General features: G+C 37.1%; 1 protein-coding gene across 2 annotated transcripts in view; it reads left to right on the plus strand.

The window, feature by feature from the left end:
* The window catches only part of NOX4 (NADPH oxidase 4), a 180,108-nt gene that overhangs the window by 51,284 nt on the left and 108,626 nt on the right, over nt 1–20,198 (plus strand). For both annotated transcript variants that reach the window (XM_061406013.1, XM_061406014.1), the window contains 2 exons: nt 4,250–4,322; nt 6,410–6,490. In XM_061406013.1, coding sequence (XP_061261997.1) covers nt 4,250–4,322; nt 6,410–6,490 — 154 coding nt within the window. The remainder of the gene's footprint in view (nt 1–4,249; nt 4,323–6,409; nt 6,491–20,198) is intronic.

A 20,198-nucleotide genomic window follows, 5' to 3' on the forward strand; every position in this document is an offset into this window, starting at 1 on the left:
ACCATAATTCAAAAAGACGCATGAGGGGAAGAACGTACTGCTGCTGCTGCATTGTTTCAGTCGTGTCCGACTCTGTGCGACCCCATAGACGGCCCACCAGGCTCCGCTGTCCCTGGGATTCTCCAGGCAAGAACACTGGAGTAGGTTTCCATTTCCTTCTCCAATGCATGAAAGTGAAAAGTGAAAATGAAGTTGTTCAGTCGTGCCCGACTCTTAGCGACCTCATGGACTGTAGCCCGCCCGATTCTTAGCGACCTCATGGACTGTAGCCCACCAGGCTCCTCCGTCCACGGGATTTTCCAGGCAAGAGTACTGGAGTGGAGTGCTATTGCCTTCTCAGGAAAAATGTACACCTATGGTTAATTCATGTTGATGTATGACAGAAATCAAACCAATTTTGTAAACCAAACAATCAATTAAATAAGTAAATAAATATTAAAAAAAGACATATGTACCCCAGTGTTCATTGCAGCACTATTTATAATAGCCAGCACATGGAAGTAACCTAAATGTTACATATGAATGGATAAAGAAGATGTAGTATATAATATCGGAGAAGGCAATGGCACCCCACTCCAGTACTCCTGCCTGGAAAATCACATGGACGGAGGAGCCTGGTAGGCTGCAGTCCATGGGGTCGCTAAGAGTCAGACACGACTGAGCGACTTCACTTTGACTTTTTACTTTCATGCATTGGAGAGGGAAATGGCAACCCACTCCAGTGTTCTTGCCTGGAGAATTCCAGGGACAGGGGAGCCTGGTGGGCTGCCGTCTCTGGGGTCACACAGAGTCGGACACGACTGAAGCGGCTTAGCAGCAGCAGCAGTATATAATATATACAATGGAATATTACTCAGCCTTAAAAATGAATGAAATTGGGTCATTTGTAGAAAAATCATCTGTTTTTAAACTCTTCTACCTGTTACGGAGATATTCTCTGCAACATTCCAGATAATTGGTTGTCCAGTCTCTGTTTAATTGCAGTGACAGAAAATCTTAGCTTTTTTTAAACTGAAGTATAGTCAATTTTCAATGTTGTTGTTAAGCGTGTAGCAAAGTGATTCAGTTATACATGCATATATATGTGTGTGTGTATATGGATATATGTATTTTTTCAGATTCTTGTCCATTATAGGTTATTACAAGATATTGAGTATAGTTCCCTGTGCTATGCAGTATGGCATTGCTGTTTACCAATTTTATATATAGTAATGTACATATATTAATCCCTAAATCCTAATTTATCTCTCCCACTCTCTCCTCTTTGGTTTTTGAGTTACTCATCCCACCATTTTTTTGGACCACTGTATCTGTAATTTTTTTTCTTCTCGTTGCTAATTATAAGTCAGTTTTTCTTCTTCATTGTTATGAAGTCTATTACTTTATAAATTGCAAACTCTGGAATTTTTGTACTTCTGGGAGAGAGAAAGGAAAAATGAATTCTTTTGAAAAGAAAGATAACTTTATAAATCTGAAAGAATATTAAAAAACATTGAATTGATTCTTCTTAGTTTACAGATGAGATTCAATGAGATTGGGATTTGGGTTAAGGGACAATAACAGGGCTATAATTCCAGGATATACACATATGCCCTAGGTTATTTGAGGCTTCTATTTCATCTTGATTTCAAATGGCTGAGGTCAACTATTTCACCCAAAGTCTTTCTAATATGTTTTCCATGATCTGCTCTAAAAGGAATGCTCAAGTTCAGTGTTTGGGGAATATCTGTTCAAATTTAAACTGGTTTCTTGACTTTAGTACCTCTCAGAAAATTTACATTAATGTGCCCTGTGATTCTTCAAGGAGTAGTGAGAGCACTTTTACTGGAAATTAATTCCTAAAAGAATTGATGTTCAAATAATACCCTTTGGAACTTATACCTCTATTCTAAACATGCTCCATTTTTTCAGGTGTTCTGATGAAAGTGATTTGCAGACATTCTAAAACTAATTTCGGCACGTTTAGGACTATATAAAGGAAACCGTGTATGTAGACACAGTAGACGTTCATGAAGCCTCAATGAAATTACTTGAAAGGCCTCTCCAACCACAAATTTCACATTACAGAGCCCTCTGGGATTCTGTCATTTATTTGTTCATTTGGGCAGATACGGATTTTTTCTTTTTTTTCTTTTTTTTTTTTTTTCGGATTTTTTAAATTACTTGGAGCCAGAGAGAGGGACCTTCTCTCTTTTTTCTTCTTTAAATTTGAGTTATAACTGAAGTACTCTAAATTATACATATGTAAAGTATGTTATTTGATCACTTTTGACATATGTATATACATAAGAAACCATAATCAAAATCAAGATAACAAATATGTCCATCATTCTAAAAATGTTTTGTGCTCTTTTGTAATGCATCCTGCTCTCTATCCCTCCTGGTTATGGATCTTCCTTCTACCACTAAAGAATGCTTTGAATTTTCTATAATGTTGTATAAAAGAAATCATAGAGCTTATATTCTTTCAGGGTTTTTCTTGGGGGTTGGGGAGTCTGGTTTTTTCACTCAGACTAATAATTTTGTGGTTCATAGGTATATGTCATTTTTTTAAACTGCTGATTAATTTTTCAGGCACAATAAATAATTATCCATCCATCTGTTGATGGAGACTTAAATTGTTTATAGGCCTTGAGTATTAAAGTGGTTAATGAATATTTTTGAACAAGTTTGGGGTGGCTATGTGTGTGTTTTCGGGGGATAAGTATTTGGAAGAGGAAAGGCCTTGTCATTTTGTAGGCCTGCTGTTCTTTTTAAAGTGAAAAGTGAAAGTGAAGTCGCTCAGTCGTGTCCGACTCTGCGACCCCGTGGACTGTAGACTACCAGGCTCCTCAGTCCACGGAATTTTCCAGGCAAGAGTACTGGAGTGGGGTGCCAAATCCTCCTGTGTGAACTAGTGTACTTATCTTGGTCTTCTGTTACCCCTAGGAAGTAAAGCAATGGGAGAGACAATAGCAAAGGGAGTGCCCAATGAAAGAATTTAGAGGGGAGATGATTTGGATTGGGGCATTAGGGAAAGGCAAGTTTTGTTAGGCTTCCAAATCTGTGTACTGGGAAGAGTGAAAAGGAGGGTGTACTCAAGTATTAAGTTCCATAGACCGACTCCCTTATTTCTCATGTGGCCCTTTTCAAGTGGAAACTTGTTTCTACTGCATTGGAATTTCCAATATTATTTTCCAACCATTCTATACCCTCTGTGACCCTAAGGATGCCTATCAGTATTGCCCTGGTGTCATCCCCAGCTTGTTTGCTTCTGTTGATGGCTCTCACTCCCTGATGGGCCTTCTGTTGCACAGGTGCCTCCTTGTCAAGAAGAAGAGTAGGGAGGTGTCTATACTTCTGGAGACAGAAGTGTGTTAGTACCTTTTCTAGAAAGATTTGAGATGGACTTTCTTAGCTAGGTCATTTAGTACTTACTGTTGCTCATGTGATTGTAAGAGTAGATAAAGGTAACATGGACTTTTTTATTTGATAGCAATAAGATAATAAGAAATGAGACTATTGTGATTTTTCGCTCTTTGATATAGCATATCACCTATTCTTTTTGGATGTCCTCTAATGAGCTAACACTAGGCTTGTAGCAATCTATTACGCCAGTATTAATTTTGTAAAATGACATGTTTGCACGCTTTTTTTTTAAGAACAAATGTTATGTAATTACAGAAACACTGATTTTAAAATATTTTCCATTCTAAGGGGAATTATGTCTGAGAGTATTCTTAAAAAATCAGCACTGTAACTTTTTCCTTCACATTCACCATGTTTTGTTCTACACTTGAAGTTGTGGTTTTTAGAACTATTCAGGTTTTGCTTATTTTTTCTGGAAATTTTTTCTAGATAGTGAAGTCCAAAAGAAATTATTTGACATTGACTCTGATGGAGAAAACCAAAGTAGTTAGGATGTTGGATGTCAGCTGTGTCCTGTTGCATTACTCATTGCTGTTTGCTGTAGTTATGTTCCTGTCAAAGTGTGCATGTAGTCACCATTCTGATCGGAATATTTGAAAATACCAAAAGGGACTTTTCTGTGAAAGGTGGAAAAGATTCTACTTTGCCTTAAGTACCTTGAAACTAATGCTAATTCAAAAAAAAAACAGGTTTTTTTGACAGAGAACATGTAAGGAGATAGATGATTTCAATTAGGCTTCCCACAGAGCAGCCTAGTACTTTGAATTTTAAGGTAATAATTTTTTGTACTTTTTTTCTCAGTATGACTTAAGTTAAAATGTACTTATGTATATTTTTATAGTTCCTGGCCTGACAGGGGTCTGCATGGTACTGGTACTATTCTTGATGTTTACAGCTTCAACATATGCGATACGGTGAGTGTCAGAGCCATTATTTTGATGTTTCTTGGTCAGACTATTTAGATTTCCTTCAGATTATCTTCATTTTCATATGTAGAAAATGTCTTGATTAACCCAAATGCTTAGTCAATGCAGTATTCTGTTTCCTGTGTAACTAAGAGGGAACTAGAGACGTTTCTATATATAATTTCCTGTTTTGGAAAAATTTTTCAGTCAAATATTCTGAGTGATAAGGAATTGTGTATGGGGATGTTTCAAGTAAATATTCCCAAGTGGAATAAAAGGAAGATGTGGCTTAACTAAACATTAAAAAAAATATGCCTCAGTAACTTAGAATAGGGCATTACTATGATGTACACCTGAAACTAATATAATATTATAAGAAAATTATACTTTAATTAATAAAAACAGAATAGGACTTACTTGCAAAAATGACCAAGGCCTTGAACTAAGTGATAGTTGGTAGAAAGACCTGAAGAGGACTTTGCCATATGTGAGAACCTGCTAAGTAATAAAGCTGCCACTGCAAGCTTGTGAGGAAAGGAAGGCTGAAGTGAATGAAATTCTAGCTCCATGACAAAGTTACCTGTGAAAAATTGCACCGCTGAAGATTTGGAGGAAACTTTAACTTATAGTTATCAGTGCTCATAATGGACAAGGGGAAATATAGGAAGTATTTAGCTATCTCAAAATATGAAAACTGAAACTCCTGAATGCCAATATACATTATAAAAATTAAAAAGTAGCATGTTCCTGGGAACAGTATTGCACTCATATGGAACTGTGCGTGCGTGTTAAGCTGCCTCAGCCGCGTCTGACTCTGTGAGCCTGTGGACTGTTGCTCCCCAGGCTGCTCTTCCGTTCTTCTTGTGAGAATACTGGAGTGGGTTGCCATGCCCTCCTCCAGGGGATCTTCCTCACCCAGGGATCAAACCTGTGTCTCTTATGTCTCCAGCATTGACAGGCGGGTTCTTTACCAGGAGTGCCTCCTGGGAAGCCCTTCTTTGGAGCTAGTACATTCTTAAATTTGAATAGTTTACTTACAACAGTTGAGAAATATGCTGTAGAAATGGGTAATTTCTACGAACAGGTAAGTCACCGAAGAATTGAAAGCAAGTAACACAAATGAAATAATACCCAATTCCAAGATACCGGAGATGTATATAGTTGAGTCTGGGTCTGGGGAGACAGGCACTCCTACACTGTGATTGGGTTCTTAATTGATAACCATGTTTTATAGAGCAATGAGTGGTGTATATAAAGAAACCTTACAAACTGTGTGTCCTTTGACGTAATTCTACTTCTAGAAATGTAGATTAAAAAAGATCAGATATATGCAAGAGAGTGCATGTTATAAGGGTGTTACTGATCTTGTTTGTGGTAGCAATCTGTGACTGAAGTAAATGTGACTGTATTGATTATTGCCTAACCCAGGGGTTCTAAAAGGTTTCAGGGGTTGTTATCAGAATCATCTAAGCTTTTATCAGATAGCTTCCCTGAACATCCACTCAGATATATGAAATAAGTAACTGATAGTCTTTTTACTTCTTTCAAACATTTTATAGGTTGTGTTTATTGTACCCCTCCCTTTTTAGAATCTTGGTCCTCCCCCAGGCTAGTAACGCAAGATATTAAAGTTATATACTGTCTAGAAAAATCATATAAAATTTTGATGAACATTTATTTAATTTATCTCCATCTGAATTTCCTTTGAACTACTCTCAAAATACATATTAGGATAGAAACATTAGTTGTTTTTAAATTGAGAATATTGATAAACAAAGGCAGCAGTAGTACACATTAGCAGACTGTTGCCTGCTCCTTAACCTTACATCATAATAATTTAAAAATAAACACCTGATTTTAATTTTTTCCATGTATCTTTATTTGAAATACAAAGAATCTTCAAGATGATAAAGTGTTGCTTATAATTTTTGTCAGTTTTCTGCAATGGTATGTTAATATGTTGATATTAATAGCTAAGTCTCAGACGAACTCATATTTCAACTTTCAATAGTGACATGTATTTGAAAGGATGCATGCTTGTTTTATTGAGATGGAGTAGGAAGTGAAATTGAAATTAAGTTATTTGTTTTTTTCAGAGTTTCTAACTATGACATCTTCTGGTATACTCATAATCTCTTCTTTGTCTTCTACATGTTGCTGATGTTACATGTATCAGGGTAAGTTTAATAACTTTTAAAAATCACATGTGCTTAAAAATGGGGTAATGACAGATGAGTCTATAGAAATTTTCACAGGAAATGGCAAAATTGTTTGGTTACTGGAATTGAGGGTAGTGTCAAGAGTGGGATGAATTGCTCTATTTTGGACATAGCATGTTTTAATGAAACTAGCCTAAAAGTATATTAAAATGGAAAGACAAAATTACTTCTCCCACAATGTTGTAGATTTTAAAGCCTTCTATAATTATATCTTTTTCTCTAATTTTAAAAAAAATTTAATTAGAGGGAATATATGTATACTATTATAGTTATATCTTGATAAACTTTAAAAGAAAATGAGCAGGAAGTGAAGAACTTCAATATATTTAATGTTTGAATTTTCAGGAATTCCTTATGTCTTGCTGCTGCAGAGTTTGTAACAATGGAGTTACCAATTTTTAGTTTAAGAAGTCCTAAGGGCACTAGTATTTGCAGAGAAAGCCAAGGATTTACAAGGACCAAAGGAAAAAACATCTGTGAAAAACACCAGAAAATCAGAGGGAAAAACAATAGCTTCCAAGTTGTTACAAAAAATATACCCCAAATTCTGTGAAACCTTATGTGGACCCAAGCAGTATACTCAAATGTATGGTGCTTAAAATAATTCATTATGTTAGAGGATGTAAGTAATATACTTTTTGTGTATGTTCATGTCTGTATGATTACCACAGTGGACCTGTGGTTTTAACACTCACACTAATATGACACAGTAGGCTATTGTTCGGCACCAGATTCACTTGGTTTAGTAGAAGGATACAGGACTGGAAACAGAATGTCAGCAGGCTAATGTCAGATGCATCTTCAGTGGGAGTCCCTCTAGATGTTCAGGAACTGTTTTCCACCTTCTCTGCATTACCTCCTATGTAGTAACTCAGTTTTAAGGTGAGATCGTATGGGTAGATAAGGACTACTTTGCCTTGGGGAAGGCTCAAGCTCCACAGGAATCAATCTCTTGATAACGATCCAGCTTTCCTAAAGGGATGGTCTCAGTTGCTAGAACACACTGCATCAGGAAGCTGAATCAGCATCCTCCTCGTCCAGATGTGTTCCCTCTGTAACAAACAATGCTGACTGGTAACACAGCTGTCACTCCTTGTTTGTCTTAACCCGGAATGTTTCCAGGGAGACAGTATGTGGAGAAAAGTTCAGGCCTGCTGTTAATTTTTTCTTCAGAATGTTTTATAATATACTTTCTCAGTACAGTAAATCTTATCCATAAATGGTATACTTATCTCAAGCTGCATGTTCAAAATGTTTTTCCTCCAATTTTGGAGGCCACTGGTTTAGATATCAGCATTTTATGGACCTCTGTCTCCCATGTCCTGGTTTACTATCTCCCATGTCCTGGTTTAGTTTGTTCTGTATCATGGTTCTAGAACATATAATTGTAGAGCATTAGACCCATGGACGGTGGAGCCTGGTAGGCTGCAGTCCGTGGGGTTGCTAGAGTCAGACACAACTGAGCGAGTTCACTTTCACTTTTCACTTTCATGCATTGGAGAAGGAAATGGCAACTCACTCCAGTGTTCTTGCCTGGAGAATCCCAGGGATGGGGGAGCCTGGTAGGAGGCCATCTATGGGGTCGCACAGAGTCAGACACGACTAAAGCGACTTAGCAGCAACAGCAGCAGCAGACATGTGGCTGGGCTTCTCTGGTGGCTCAGATGGTAAAGAATCTGCCTGCAGTGCAGGAGACCCGGGTTCGATCACTGGGTTGTGAAAATCCCCTGTAGAAGGGGATGGCAACCCACTCCAGCATGCTTGTCTGGAGAATCCCACGGATAGTGGAGTTGGCAGGCTACAGTCCATGGGGTCACAAAGAGTGGAACACAACTGAGAACTAAAACACACACACACACACACACACACACACACAGATATATGGCCACACGTAATCCCGACTTCCAGCTGGCCATGGCTGCCACACGGGGAGAGGGCCACAGTCAGTGGAACCTCTGTGTTCTGTTCTTTTCCCTTGTGGGGCTAGCATATTCTGTAGCACCAAGAAAGCCCTTGGTAGAGAAAATCTGCTTTATATTCTGTTCTTTAAATGGCTTGTTTGGTTGTCCAGGGCTATTATCATTAAAGTGGACTATGACTAAACGTATGTGCTACTAATGGTAATACTAATTTAAAAGATTTGCATAATGTTTACTATATGCCAAGCATAAATTCAAAATGATTTAGATGCTTTATACTATTAAAGGATTATAGTTCTATAAGAATAAATAATACTATTAAACACCCTTTACATAAGAAAATAGGTTTAGGGAGAGTACATAACTTGCTAAAGTTTGCTTAACTGATGTATTCTGCTTTCAGATCCAGGCATTCTGACTCAAAAACCCATAGTGTTTTATTGTTTTTTTTTTTTTTTAGAGAGTTCAATGCTTCTAAAAATTTGGTTTTAAGTTTTTTTCCCAAACTTATTCATTTTTAATTGAAGGAAAATTACTTCCCAATATTGTGTTGGCCTCTGCCATTCATCAACATGAGTCAGCCATAGGAATACATGTGTCCCCTCCATCTTGAACCTCCCTCCAGCCTCTCACCCCTTCCCACCCATCTAGGTTGTAACAGAGTCCTGGTTTGAGTTGCCTGAGTCATACAGCACATTCCCATCAGTTATCTAGTTTACACATGGCAGGGTACATGCTTCCATGTTACACTCTCCTTTAGTCCCCCCACCTCCATCCCCTCACCACCGTAAGCCTGTTCTCTATGTCTGCATCTCCGTTGTTGCCCCATCTTTCTAGATTCCATGTATATGTTTTTCTCTTTCTGACTTACTTCAGTCTATATGATGGGGAACGCCTTTGAATCAGTTCTAATGATGTGGATGAACATAGAGCCTACTTTGCAGGGTCTTAAGTTTTTATTTTTAAAGCTTAATATCTTGATTTACCTGGGCTTGCTATCTCTAGCTATAACAGATTAGAGAAAAATACAGTAACTTGCTGGTAAAGTTAGTTATGCATATTTTTGCCTTTAAGCTGTACTAAATTAAAATTCTGAAGAGATCTGTTTCTTTGTATTTCAAATAGAGTCACTTTTCAAAGGTTCAAGCATTTACATAGACTTCTGAAATTTAGAGAGTAATGAGTTCTGTCTCCATTATGGGGGGAAATGCAATATATATTTAAATCTTGATTTTACTTTTGTGGAACAGGGGTCATAAACAGAAAGTGACTTTAATTTATATAAAGAAATAACCAAACACTTCTAAAGAATGACTTATATATTCAATCTATTATACCAACTGAATTAATAGTTCTTTGCATATTATAGATAAAAATGAAGAAAATAATTATTCTAATACTGAAATGTGTCATGCAACAAATACACAATACTTTAAGCATTCTGTAGTATACATATTTTATGAAGTTTAATTTTTAATTGAGAATAATTGACAAATAAAATAGAATATATTTAAAGTGTACAAGCAAATTAATACCTCTATCACATTACACAGTTACCTCTTTTTCTGGCATGAACACTTGAGATTTACTCTCTTAGCAAATTTCAAGTATACAATATGGTATTATTAACTGTAGTCACTGTGCTATAACTCAAATCTGTAGAATTTACTCATCTTCTAACTAAAAGTTTATAATTCTGTGAAGTTTAATTTTTAATAAAGCTACATAGATTATGCTTCTGGTATGGGGAAAAAACTACTACTGATAAATCTTACAGTTTTTTCAAAATGGAACATTTCTCAAAATGTTCTTTTTTATTGCAAAAGATCTATCTGTAAGTAAATCTATTGAAGCTATTATTTGTTCTATTGTTGAAGACTTAGATATATTTTTATTTATAAAATGCTTTGTTAATTTTACTCTCTAGCTTTTGGTTATACAACTAAAGTACAGCTATTCAAAACAAGCTTCTTGAATTTATACTGAAGTTTCTAGTAGAGTATGCTTTAGATTTGAACAGAAACTCACTATTTGCTGGTCATTTGCTTTTTCTCCATCAATATGTTAAGTACAATAATAGGGTATAGAAGAACAATGTAATATATAAGCTTTAGTCTCCAAGCATTGATTATTATTTTGAAATTAAAAAAAAAATCAATTGAAAGTGCTAAAGGCAATTTTAAACTACATATTTTCCAAGTGTAAACATACTTTATTTTCCAGAATTCTAGTAGTGCAGAAAATTGAAGGATCAACATAGGCTAGAAATTGTAGACAGTTTTTTAATTCAACAGCAAAGCTGTTTGAAATTGTTGACTTTTATAATAAGGAGGAGCAGTTGCTTTATATAATTTTCTAAAGTCAATTTTATTTTTATAAAATCTCATTTTGAAGAAAGTTCAAAAGATGATTTTGACCAAGATTCTTTCAATCTCCCTACAACATATCTAAGTAAATTTCTAATTTTGAAAATCCCATTCTGTTTTTGGAAAGCTCTAATTTTTATGAAGTTGTTTCTTGTTTGAAATAGATTCCAGAGCCCACATTCTTAACTACTAAATCAAGCTGGCTATTGGCATGGCTTCCCTGTATCCCATTTAAAACTGGAAATTGAAATTAAATGTGGTTCTCCTGGGGTATGCAATCTATATTGGCTAAGTGGAAGTCTTAGCTTTGCTCAAAATATTACACGCAATATTATTTAGGATCCAATTACCTTGATTGTTTGCTGTGTGCTTAGTCGCTCAGTCGTGTCCGACTCCTTTGACCCCATGAACTGTAATCTGCCAGGCTCCTCTGTATGTGGAATTCTCCAGGCAAGAATACTGGAGTGGGTAGCCATTTCCTTCTCCAGGGGATCGTCCTGACCCAGGAATCAAACCTGGGTCTCCTGCACTGCAGGCAGATTCTTTACCAACTGAGCTACAAGGGAAGCCCAGTTAACTTGATTGTGTATGCCTTTAGCTTAACCTAGTTTTTATTCTTTTTGCCTATGTATTAGATTTTTTCCATTAGTATTTATAAGCATTTCTATTGCCTGGCACCCAAAAAAAGAATATTTCATATATACTAAACACAATTATTGGAAAAGGCAATGGCAACCCACTCCAGTGTTCTTGCCTGGAGAATCCCAGGGACGGGGGAGCCTGGTGGACTACCGTCTATGGGGTCCCACAGAGTCAGACACGACTGAAGCGACTTAGCAGCAGCAGCAGCAGCAGCAAACTCAAATTATTTTTCAGCGATTAAATGGATTTTTAAAATATATTATTTTTTCCCTAGGAGATCAGTGTGGCATGGCAATTAAGAGCTTACATCACTTACTAGCTATAGGACCTTGCCAGATAATTTGTCCTTTCTTGTTTATCCACTACATGGGATTAATAATGGAATATCCATATGATAGAGTTGTCTCATAGGTTTAAATAAGTGAATGCAGCAATGTAGGTAGAATATAGATATACTGAATAAATGTTAGCAGGAAAAAAATTATACTTGCACTAATATAAATAACTGTGTAAGGAAGAAACTCCACATTTATTTGGTTGAACAATAATTTTTTTTTAAGAGCCCAGATTTTCCTATTAGCAAAGTAATCTGGTAAATGTGTAATGAAAATTGCTTAGCAGATCAGAGAATATTCCTTGAAAGGGCAACAATCTTTATAATGTTGTTAGATCTCAAAAGGGCAATAGATTTTAATGATAAAGGTTTATTTGAGGACTTTAAGACAAACCTTCTCCTAAGGAATTTTTTTCCTCATTTTTAATATACTTTTATAGGAGATTGTTATTTTTACACTGTATTTAAAGATATTTCAATTCAGAAGACATTCAGAAAAAATATTAAAAAGCCAAAAATGTTTCCTCTTTCCAGACATAAATGTAACTGGACATTTCTTTCTTCATTTTCATTTGAAAAACTCATCAAGAGGAGAGCTATACTGCCATTCTCACTTACTGATAAAAGGGATATTGGAGGGAAAAGCAATTATGAATGTCACAGAGTCTCAGCCCAGAGCCTCACCGACTCCTTTGAAAGGCACAAGGAGGGAACGCATTGTAAATGAGATTTGGCACCTTAGCCTCTCAATTTTAAGACAGCACTCCCACTGGCTTTAGCTCTAGGAAGTGTTGTGTGGGTGGTAATTGTATTTTACTTTTTATTTACATAAGAGGCGAAATATAGTGTGAGAATTCTGGAAAAGAAAGGGGAAAGGTCCTCCTCAGATGTGTGGATGACAGTGAGAGCCAAATAATAGTAAATATTAATAACTGAGCCAGCTGGACTTTTCAGACCATATTTTATTATTATACATAAATGATACCTGAATTATTCTTTTAAACAGAGATTTCTGCCATTTGGGACTACTTACTGGCATGAGTTCATTGTAGAGCATGATTTATATTCTGCTTAAATCATTTTTTCAGAAACTTGAAAAGGAATGGCTTTCTATGAGTGTGTTTCGAAAAACATTTATTCTTTAAACCCAAGGAACACAGTGAGTGGCCTTTGTCAATAAGTACGGTGAACCAGAGGCATTGTCAGCTTCGTAGGAATTAAAAGTCACGAAGTTAACCTGGAGCAGACAAATACTTATGAGATGAGGCTTATTATGTTGGTTTATCTTTCTTCTACTATGCCCTCAGGAGAAGGAAATTAAGAATATACTGTTGAAGGTATTTATGAAACATAATGAAATGTTAGAAGTTGCTGGTTCCCAAGAATCTTCTCTTTTAGAAGCGCTTGTACTAAGGTCTCCTTTTACCCACTCTGGTGTGGAAGGAGGAGAGGCTTGTGGGATTTTCTTCCTGGGGAGAGGCACCTGCCCTTCTTAGAATGTCAGATGGAAACTTGGCAAAGCCACGTGTAAGGAAGGCCCGGAAGCTGTGGGTTAAGCCAAAAGTATTGGAGAAGGAAATGGCAACTCACTCCGGTGTTCTTGCCTAGAGAATCCCAGGGACGGGGGAGCCTGGTGGGCTGCCGTCTATGGGGTCGCACAGAGTCGGACACGACTGAAGCGGCTTAGCAGCAGCAGCAGTACAGCATCACCGACTCAACAGACATGAATTTGAGCAAACTCTGGGAGATAGAGGACAGAGGAGCCTGGTGTGCTGCTGTCCACTGGGTCGCAGAGTTGGACACAACTTAGCGATTGAAAAACAGCAACAACAGAATAATAATGGGCTTCCAGGTGGTGCTAGTGCTAAAGAATCCACCTGCCAGTGTGGGAGATACAAGAGACACCAGTTCCATCCCTGGATTGGGAAGATCCTTTGGAGTAGGAAATGGTAACCCCCTACAGTATTCCTGCCTGGGAAATCCCATGGACAGAGGAGCCTGGTGGACTACAGTCTGTAGGGTCACAAAGAGCCAGACACAACTGAGCACACGCAGACACACGCATATAAAACCTTAGGTAGAAGGGAGAAAGTCAGGTGATAGCTGAAGTTGTAGTTGAACAGTAGAAAATCCCAGTGTTCTCTGCAGCCTATCTCCATTGTGCATCTGTGAGTTAGAATACCAAAGAGAAAAGAAAATTCAACAGAGTGATATATCCTAGGTAAATTGCAGTGGTTTTGAAAATAGGGTTATTTCCTTTTTAAAAAGCTTTCTGTTTTGTGTGGGGATGTAGCCGCTTCACAATGTTGTGGTAGTTTCAGGGGCACAGCAAAGAGTCTCAGCCATACATATACATGTGTCCATTCTCCTCCAAACACCTCTTCCATCCAGGCTGCCACATAGCACTGAGCAGAGTTCCATGTGCTAGACACTAGGTCCCTGTTGGTTAGGATAGGACTATTTCTTACTGATCTTTATCTGTGAAACTCCTTTCACAAGTCCTCATTTGCTCAGTATTTGCCAGATTACATGGAATTGTGTTAATTTGCCTTTATCTAGGAATGTGTTGTACTTCTAGGCCCTTACAGGTTTCTTCAAAGTATTGCAGACAACAATAAAAATAATCTGTGTATTTGTTTAAATGTCACTTGGCTTGCCATTCTGGGCCTGTCACTTACATTTAGTGTTGTTGAGATAATAAGTTATTATGGCAACTAGAATATCAATTCATGTGCCAGAGGAATTAACTTTGAAGTCTTGACTATTTTGGTTGTATTGTAGACTGGCATATTTTTATTGGAGATTTTGTGTGCCTCTGTGGCTAAAAATTCTTTGGATCATGGGAGAAATTTTTTCATCTCTTTGTCTTCCTTCACTTTTTGGTTTTTAATTTTTCGCTTAAATATATAGTGTGAGTAAAATTCCTGAGAAAGTAAGTCTTTGTTGTATACAATCCAAAGTCCCCTTCCATAATATTTTTATGTTTTCCGTATGTTAATAAATATAATGTTCTATACAACTATGACCTTTAAATATGTGTGTATTTTTCTCATTTCTAATTTCCTATTCACAGGATTTATTTTCATTCTTAGGTAAAAATGATTTTTTATGTAATAATTCCTAACTAAAGTCTTATGATTTATTTCCATTTGTTGATATTTTATCCTGAAAGCCAGGTAGGTGTGGGGATTGAGATTATGGGGTATTTTCTGTCATAAGCATGCCACATATATAGATATATGTAAGTAATATATACAAGACATTTTCATGTACATAAATTGATTTTTACTGTGTGTGTGTGCGTGTGGCATGCTCAGTTGTGTCTGACTCTTTGCGACCCCTGAACTGTATCCTGCCAGGCTCCTCTGTCCATGGGATTCTCCAGACGAGAGTACTAGAGGGGGTTGCCATGCCCTTCCCCAGGGGATTTTCCTGACCGAGGGGTTAAACCCACATTTCCAACACTGACAGGTGGATTCTTTACCACTGAGCCACCAGGGAAGCTCAATTTATACTATAAGCTATACTTATTAATGAATTTTTAATCTTCTAAACTGTGAGTTTACTTTCTCCCCATTTTGAGGATAGAAATCGTGAACTTCAGACTGAATACTTTCTCATGTAATTTTAACCTAGGTTTTTCTCCTAGGGCCTTATTTATAATAACAAATGGTTCTGGCTGGAGGTACAGGGTAAGAAGGTTGGAGAGGAAGGAGAAGGAACAAGGGCTAAATTTATTATAAGCAATGTTTCCAGTACATCAGTGTTTTTCTGAAATGTGGAATAATCCTTTTATCCCATGCTGCCATTTTAATAAAGCCTGAAAGCAGAGGAAATATTAACAAATATTAGATGCTAACATATTTTTTCCTTCCCAAGAGATCAAAGCCCTTTCCTTTATAAACCTGTTAAGTAGAGGACAACAGGTACTATCTCTCTTTCAGCTGAGGAAGCTTATTAGAATGACCTATTTTACTTGCACACTTAAGGAAGGTTTGAATCTCACTCCTAGGTCCTTAGATTCCAAGGCTTTGTTTTGCCAGCCACACAGAGTCTGTGGCAGGATACCTAATTCCAGGGCTTACTACAAAATGAAAATGCAGGGCCCTTTGATAATAAATTGCTAAGCATTTGAAGATGATGGCGACAGAGCACTTAATCAATTACAATGTGTCTCTAAGAGTTGGAGAAGGCAATGGCAACCCACTCCAGTACTCTTGCCTGGAAAATCTCGTGGACAGAGGAGCCTGGTAGGCTGCAGTCCATGGGGTCCCTAAGAGTTGGACATGACTGAGCGACTTCACTTTCACATTTCACTTTCATGCATTGGAGAAGGAAATGGCAACCCATTCCAGTGTTCTTGCCTGGAGAATCCCAGGGACGGGGGAACCTTGGTGGGCTGCCATCTATGGGGTCGCACAGAGTCCGACACGACTGAAGCGACTTAGCAGCAACAGCAGCCACTCTCAGAGTAGGAGCCCTTGAGACCACAGGGGTCATACATCCATTTTGTTGCTCCAGTCAAGCTGAAGGATGCAAATACATTCAGGCATCCAAAGCAGGAGCCCAGGAAAGAATGCAAAGGCAAGTTTCTAGCCAGAAGCTGGCTAGACCAGACAAAGTGAGGCTGAGAGTAGAAGCTTTGGTTGGGTGAATATCCAGACATTTACATTTTACCTGAGATGTACTGGGTACTTAGCTTAGAAAAGCACTCTACCTTCAGAGGATGCTGAGATAGGCTTGACTTTCTTGATGACTTAGGTTAGGATGGACTCAGTTCAGGGCAGGACTGAGATCTCAGGTTGGACTTCACAGTACTCAAGGGTGAAGAGGGATACTCTTAGTTGTAGACTAATTTAGTGCTGTTCCTTGCAAAGGTGAGTGTACACACATGGTTTATTTTACTAAATGCCATTTGTGAAAGTCTAGACATCTTTATTGAAGTCAGAACGAGTTCAAACTAACGTCTCTGTTAAAACCAGATGACTCCTTAATCAAAAGTTTCAACAGACAGAACAAAAATTGTTTATATACTTCAGGAATTTATTAATCCATTCAATGAATATTTATTAACACATTATGAATTACAGGCCCTGTTTTAAACACAAGACAAATCTTTGATCTTAAGTAGTGTACATTCTAGTAGATTCCACAGAATCCAGTGAATTCCAGTGGGTTTTGAAATATTGAATTTGGGTGTATTTTGTTATTTTCTTAAGCTTTTTGTTTTTTGTACTTGAAGCAAAGTGAAAAGAACGGCCAGTAATTAGGTATTATATTGTTTTCTATAAAGAAAAGGAGCATTTTGTATGTTATAGAATACTAGGTAAAAAATACATTCCTTGTGGGACTTTTTCCTCTACTTTAAAAAAGGATTAAAATCATTAAAAACATAAAGGTCTCATAAGCTACACTGCCTTTGTTAGAAATTTGTAACTTGCAATTAAAGTAGAGATGATTTTGTGACACTCCTTTGGGCAGGCACGGTGTTTTGTAGTATTTAACTTTTACTAGAAAATGTTCTTGTGAGTTCTGTGTTTTAATCTGGTAAAGATTTATTCTGTGTACCATATTACTTTCAATGACTTTGTCACAACCAGGCATTAAAAAGTTAGTAGTATAACTGAAGTATTTCTTGAGGCAAAATGGAAAAATAGAAGGAAACCTGTTTTGTGGAAATGCTGTTGAGTGTTGAAAGTGCAGCTTGAAATCCTTATGAGTGCAAAAACAATTGTGTCCACAACCACATATTTTGATAAACCATAAAATCCTTGATTTCTCATGATTGAAGAACACTAGACATTCCCACAGATACTTAAAAATCTCTCTTTTGGAACATAATACCCCCCCAAAAATTAGTAATAAGCATTCTTATTCCCATAGTCTGTGTACCTCCATCCCCTACTGTACCCTGTCTTAACTTGGCAAGACTTTCTGCTTCCAATTGACTAACATCTTTTTCTTTCCTTTTTCATTTTCAAATGATTTTTCATTTAATTTTAAGAGATACAACAATATAAGAGTGTTCCTTTTAACTTTGAGATGCACTTGCCATATTTAAAAAATTATGTAGTTATTATTTGCTTTGAAAAATTAATTAGCTAGAAATACATTGAAGACTCAAAACATGAAAGAAACTTGCTGGAGAGTTGAAGAGATTTGGCAATGAGTATGGTTATAAGGGAAATATATAATGCACAAGATATTAGCCCTTCTACTAGTTTGGGCATAAACAGTATATTTTGTTCATTGTAGTCTCTCATATTGGAATTCATTTCCCTATCCTGTTACACTGGGATCTCCATTTCCTTCAGTTGCTTATCCCACAAAGCCCTTTCCAGAATGTCATAATCAGAGTTCATCATCTCTGTATATTCTTTAGAGGTCATTACACATCTATATAGCATTACTGATTTTGGGTTTTTGTTGCTGTTCTTGTTTTCATATCTAATTATACCCATTAAATTTGTGGAATGGCTATTCAGTTTAGATTAATTAGAGTGAAATAATATGATAAATTCAATTTTTGCCTGTACTACCACATTTCAACAGCTACAGGTAGCCCATGGCTGGACAACACAGATTTAGATCATTTCCACCATCACATAAAGTGCTTTCGGGTGGCAGTGCACCAAACTGTAAGCTTCTTGAAGGCAGAGGCTATATCATTTAAATTAATCAGTCCCAAAACTTAAATAATAATCAGTGTGAAATAGGTATATCTCAGTGGGGAGGTAGGGCAATGAGGAAGATCAGGATTACTTGGCAGGTACAGAGGAGAGCTGTGCATTTTTTAAAGCATTACTTCAAATGAGCTTTGTTATTGCATTAAACTCTAAAGAAAGGCAGGTATATTAGGTCTGCTGAAATACGTATAGGTACTAGGGACTCAAATAAATCATCGAGACCACATATGGAACTCAGTTTTAACAAATGTTGTCACACTGAAGTAATTAGATTAAAAGATTATATTTGATTTTATCTATCAATCCCATGTCTATAATATTTAATGTGCATTACTATTCAATATTCACCTGATATGAAAAGCTGACTTTCTGGAAACGACCTTGGTGTTGGGAAAGATTGAGGGCAGGAGGAGAAGGGGTCAACAGAGAATGAAGTAGTTTGATGGTATCTCTGACTCACTGGACGTGGATTTGAGCAAACTCCAGGAGATGAAGGACAGGGAAGCCTGGTGTGCTGCAGTCATGGGGTTGTAGAGAGTGGGACACAATTTGGCGACTGAACAACCACAAAATTCAAAATTCTTCAGAGTGAAAGTATTTTAGGAGCTTGAAATATATTTTTAAAGAGATGTTTTATTTAAGGTTGCATGTTCTAAGAATTTCTGCACTTCAGTTCAGTTCAGTTGCTCAGTTGTGTCCAACTCTCTGTGACCCCATGGACTGCAGCACGCCAGGCATCCCTGTCCATCACCAACTCCCTTAGCTATCTGCACTATCCCGTAGTTCTGCACTAGTACCAAAGAAATGAACACTCGTTTTTCACTAATACAATGAAAAGGTAAGTTTATTGCATTTCATTGAACTTTAAAAATAACATAAAATTATTGGCTAGCTAGAAATATACTATTTCCTTTTTTTAGATATATACAGTCATGTAGAGCCATAAAATTGTATTCTTTGCATACTTAGGCCTTTGATTTCAGAGTATTGTTCATAAGCAGAATGCAAATTCTGCAGGGAGAGCAAGCCTGGTACACGGGAAGAGCATGGCCTTTGTCTGACTTGACCACTGACTGACAGTGTGGTCTTGGGCAGATTACCTAACAGCTCTGAATGTTTTCACTCATTCTAAGATGAGGAGACTGATCTTTTTTTATTCTTATTTTTATTGGAATATAGTTACTTTACAATGTTATGTTAGTTTCTGCTGTACAGCAAAGTGAGTTAGCTATATGTATACCTCTATCCCCTCTTTTTTGAATTTCCTTCGAGGCCACTCATCTGTACCACATACATGTATTATGAAGTTTGTGGAAATAGATTAAATAGTAAAGCAGCAAGCACCTGTCTGGCATGTACTACCTCTTCTTTTGATACTAAGTTCAAAACCTGCCACTGTCCTACCTTTTGAACTCCTCAGTATCTTTACCACCTAATTTATACAAAGGGCTTCCTTGGTAGCTCAGATGGTAAAAAATCTGCCTGCAATGCAGAAGACCCAGGTTCAATCCCTGGATCAGGAAGATCCGCTGGAAAAGGGAATGGGTACCCACTCCAGTATTCTTGCCTGGAGAATTCCATGGACAGAGGAGCCTGGTGGGCTACAGTCCATGGGGTCGCATAGAGTCAGACACCTCTGAGTGACTAATACACACAGTTTATACAAAAACCCCAAGATTCTGTGCTTGATTTTTTTTCTGATGAATGGTAATTTTTGTT

The sequence above is a fragment of the Bos javanicus genome, chromosome 29 (genome assembly GCF_032452875.1).
Source record: "Bos javanicus breed banteng chromosome 29, ARS-OSU_banteng_1.0, whole genome shotgun sequence".
In the NCBI taxonomy this organism is placed as follows: domain Eukaryota; kingdom Metazoa; phylum Chordata; class Mammalia; order Artiodactyla; family Bovidae; genus Bos; species Bos javanicus.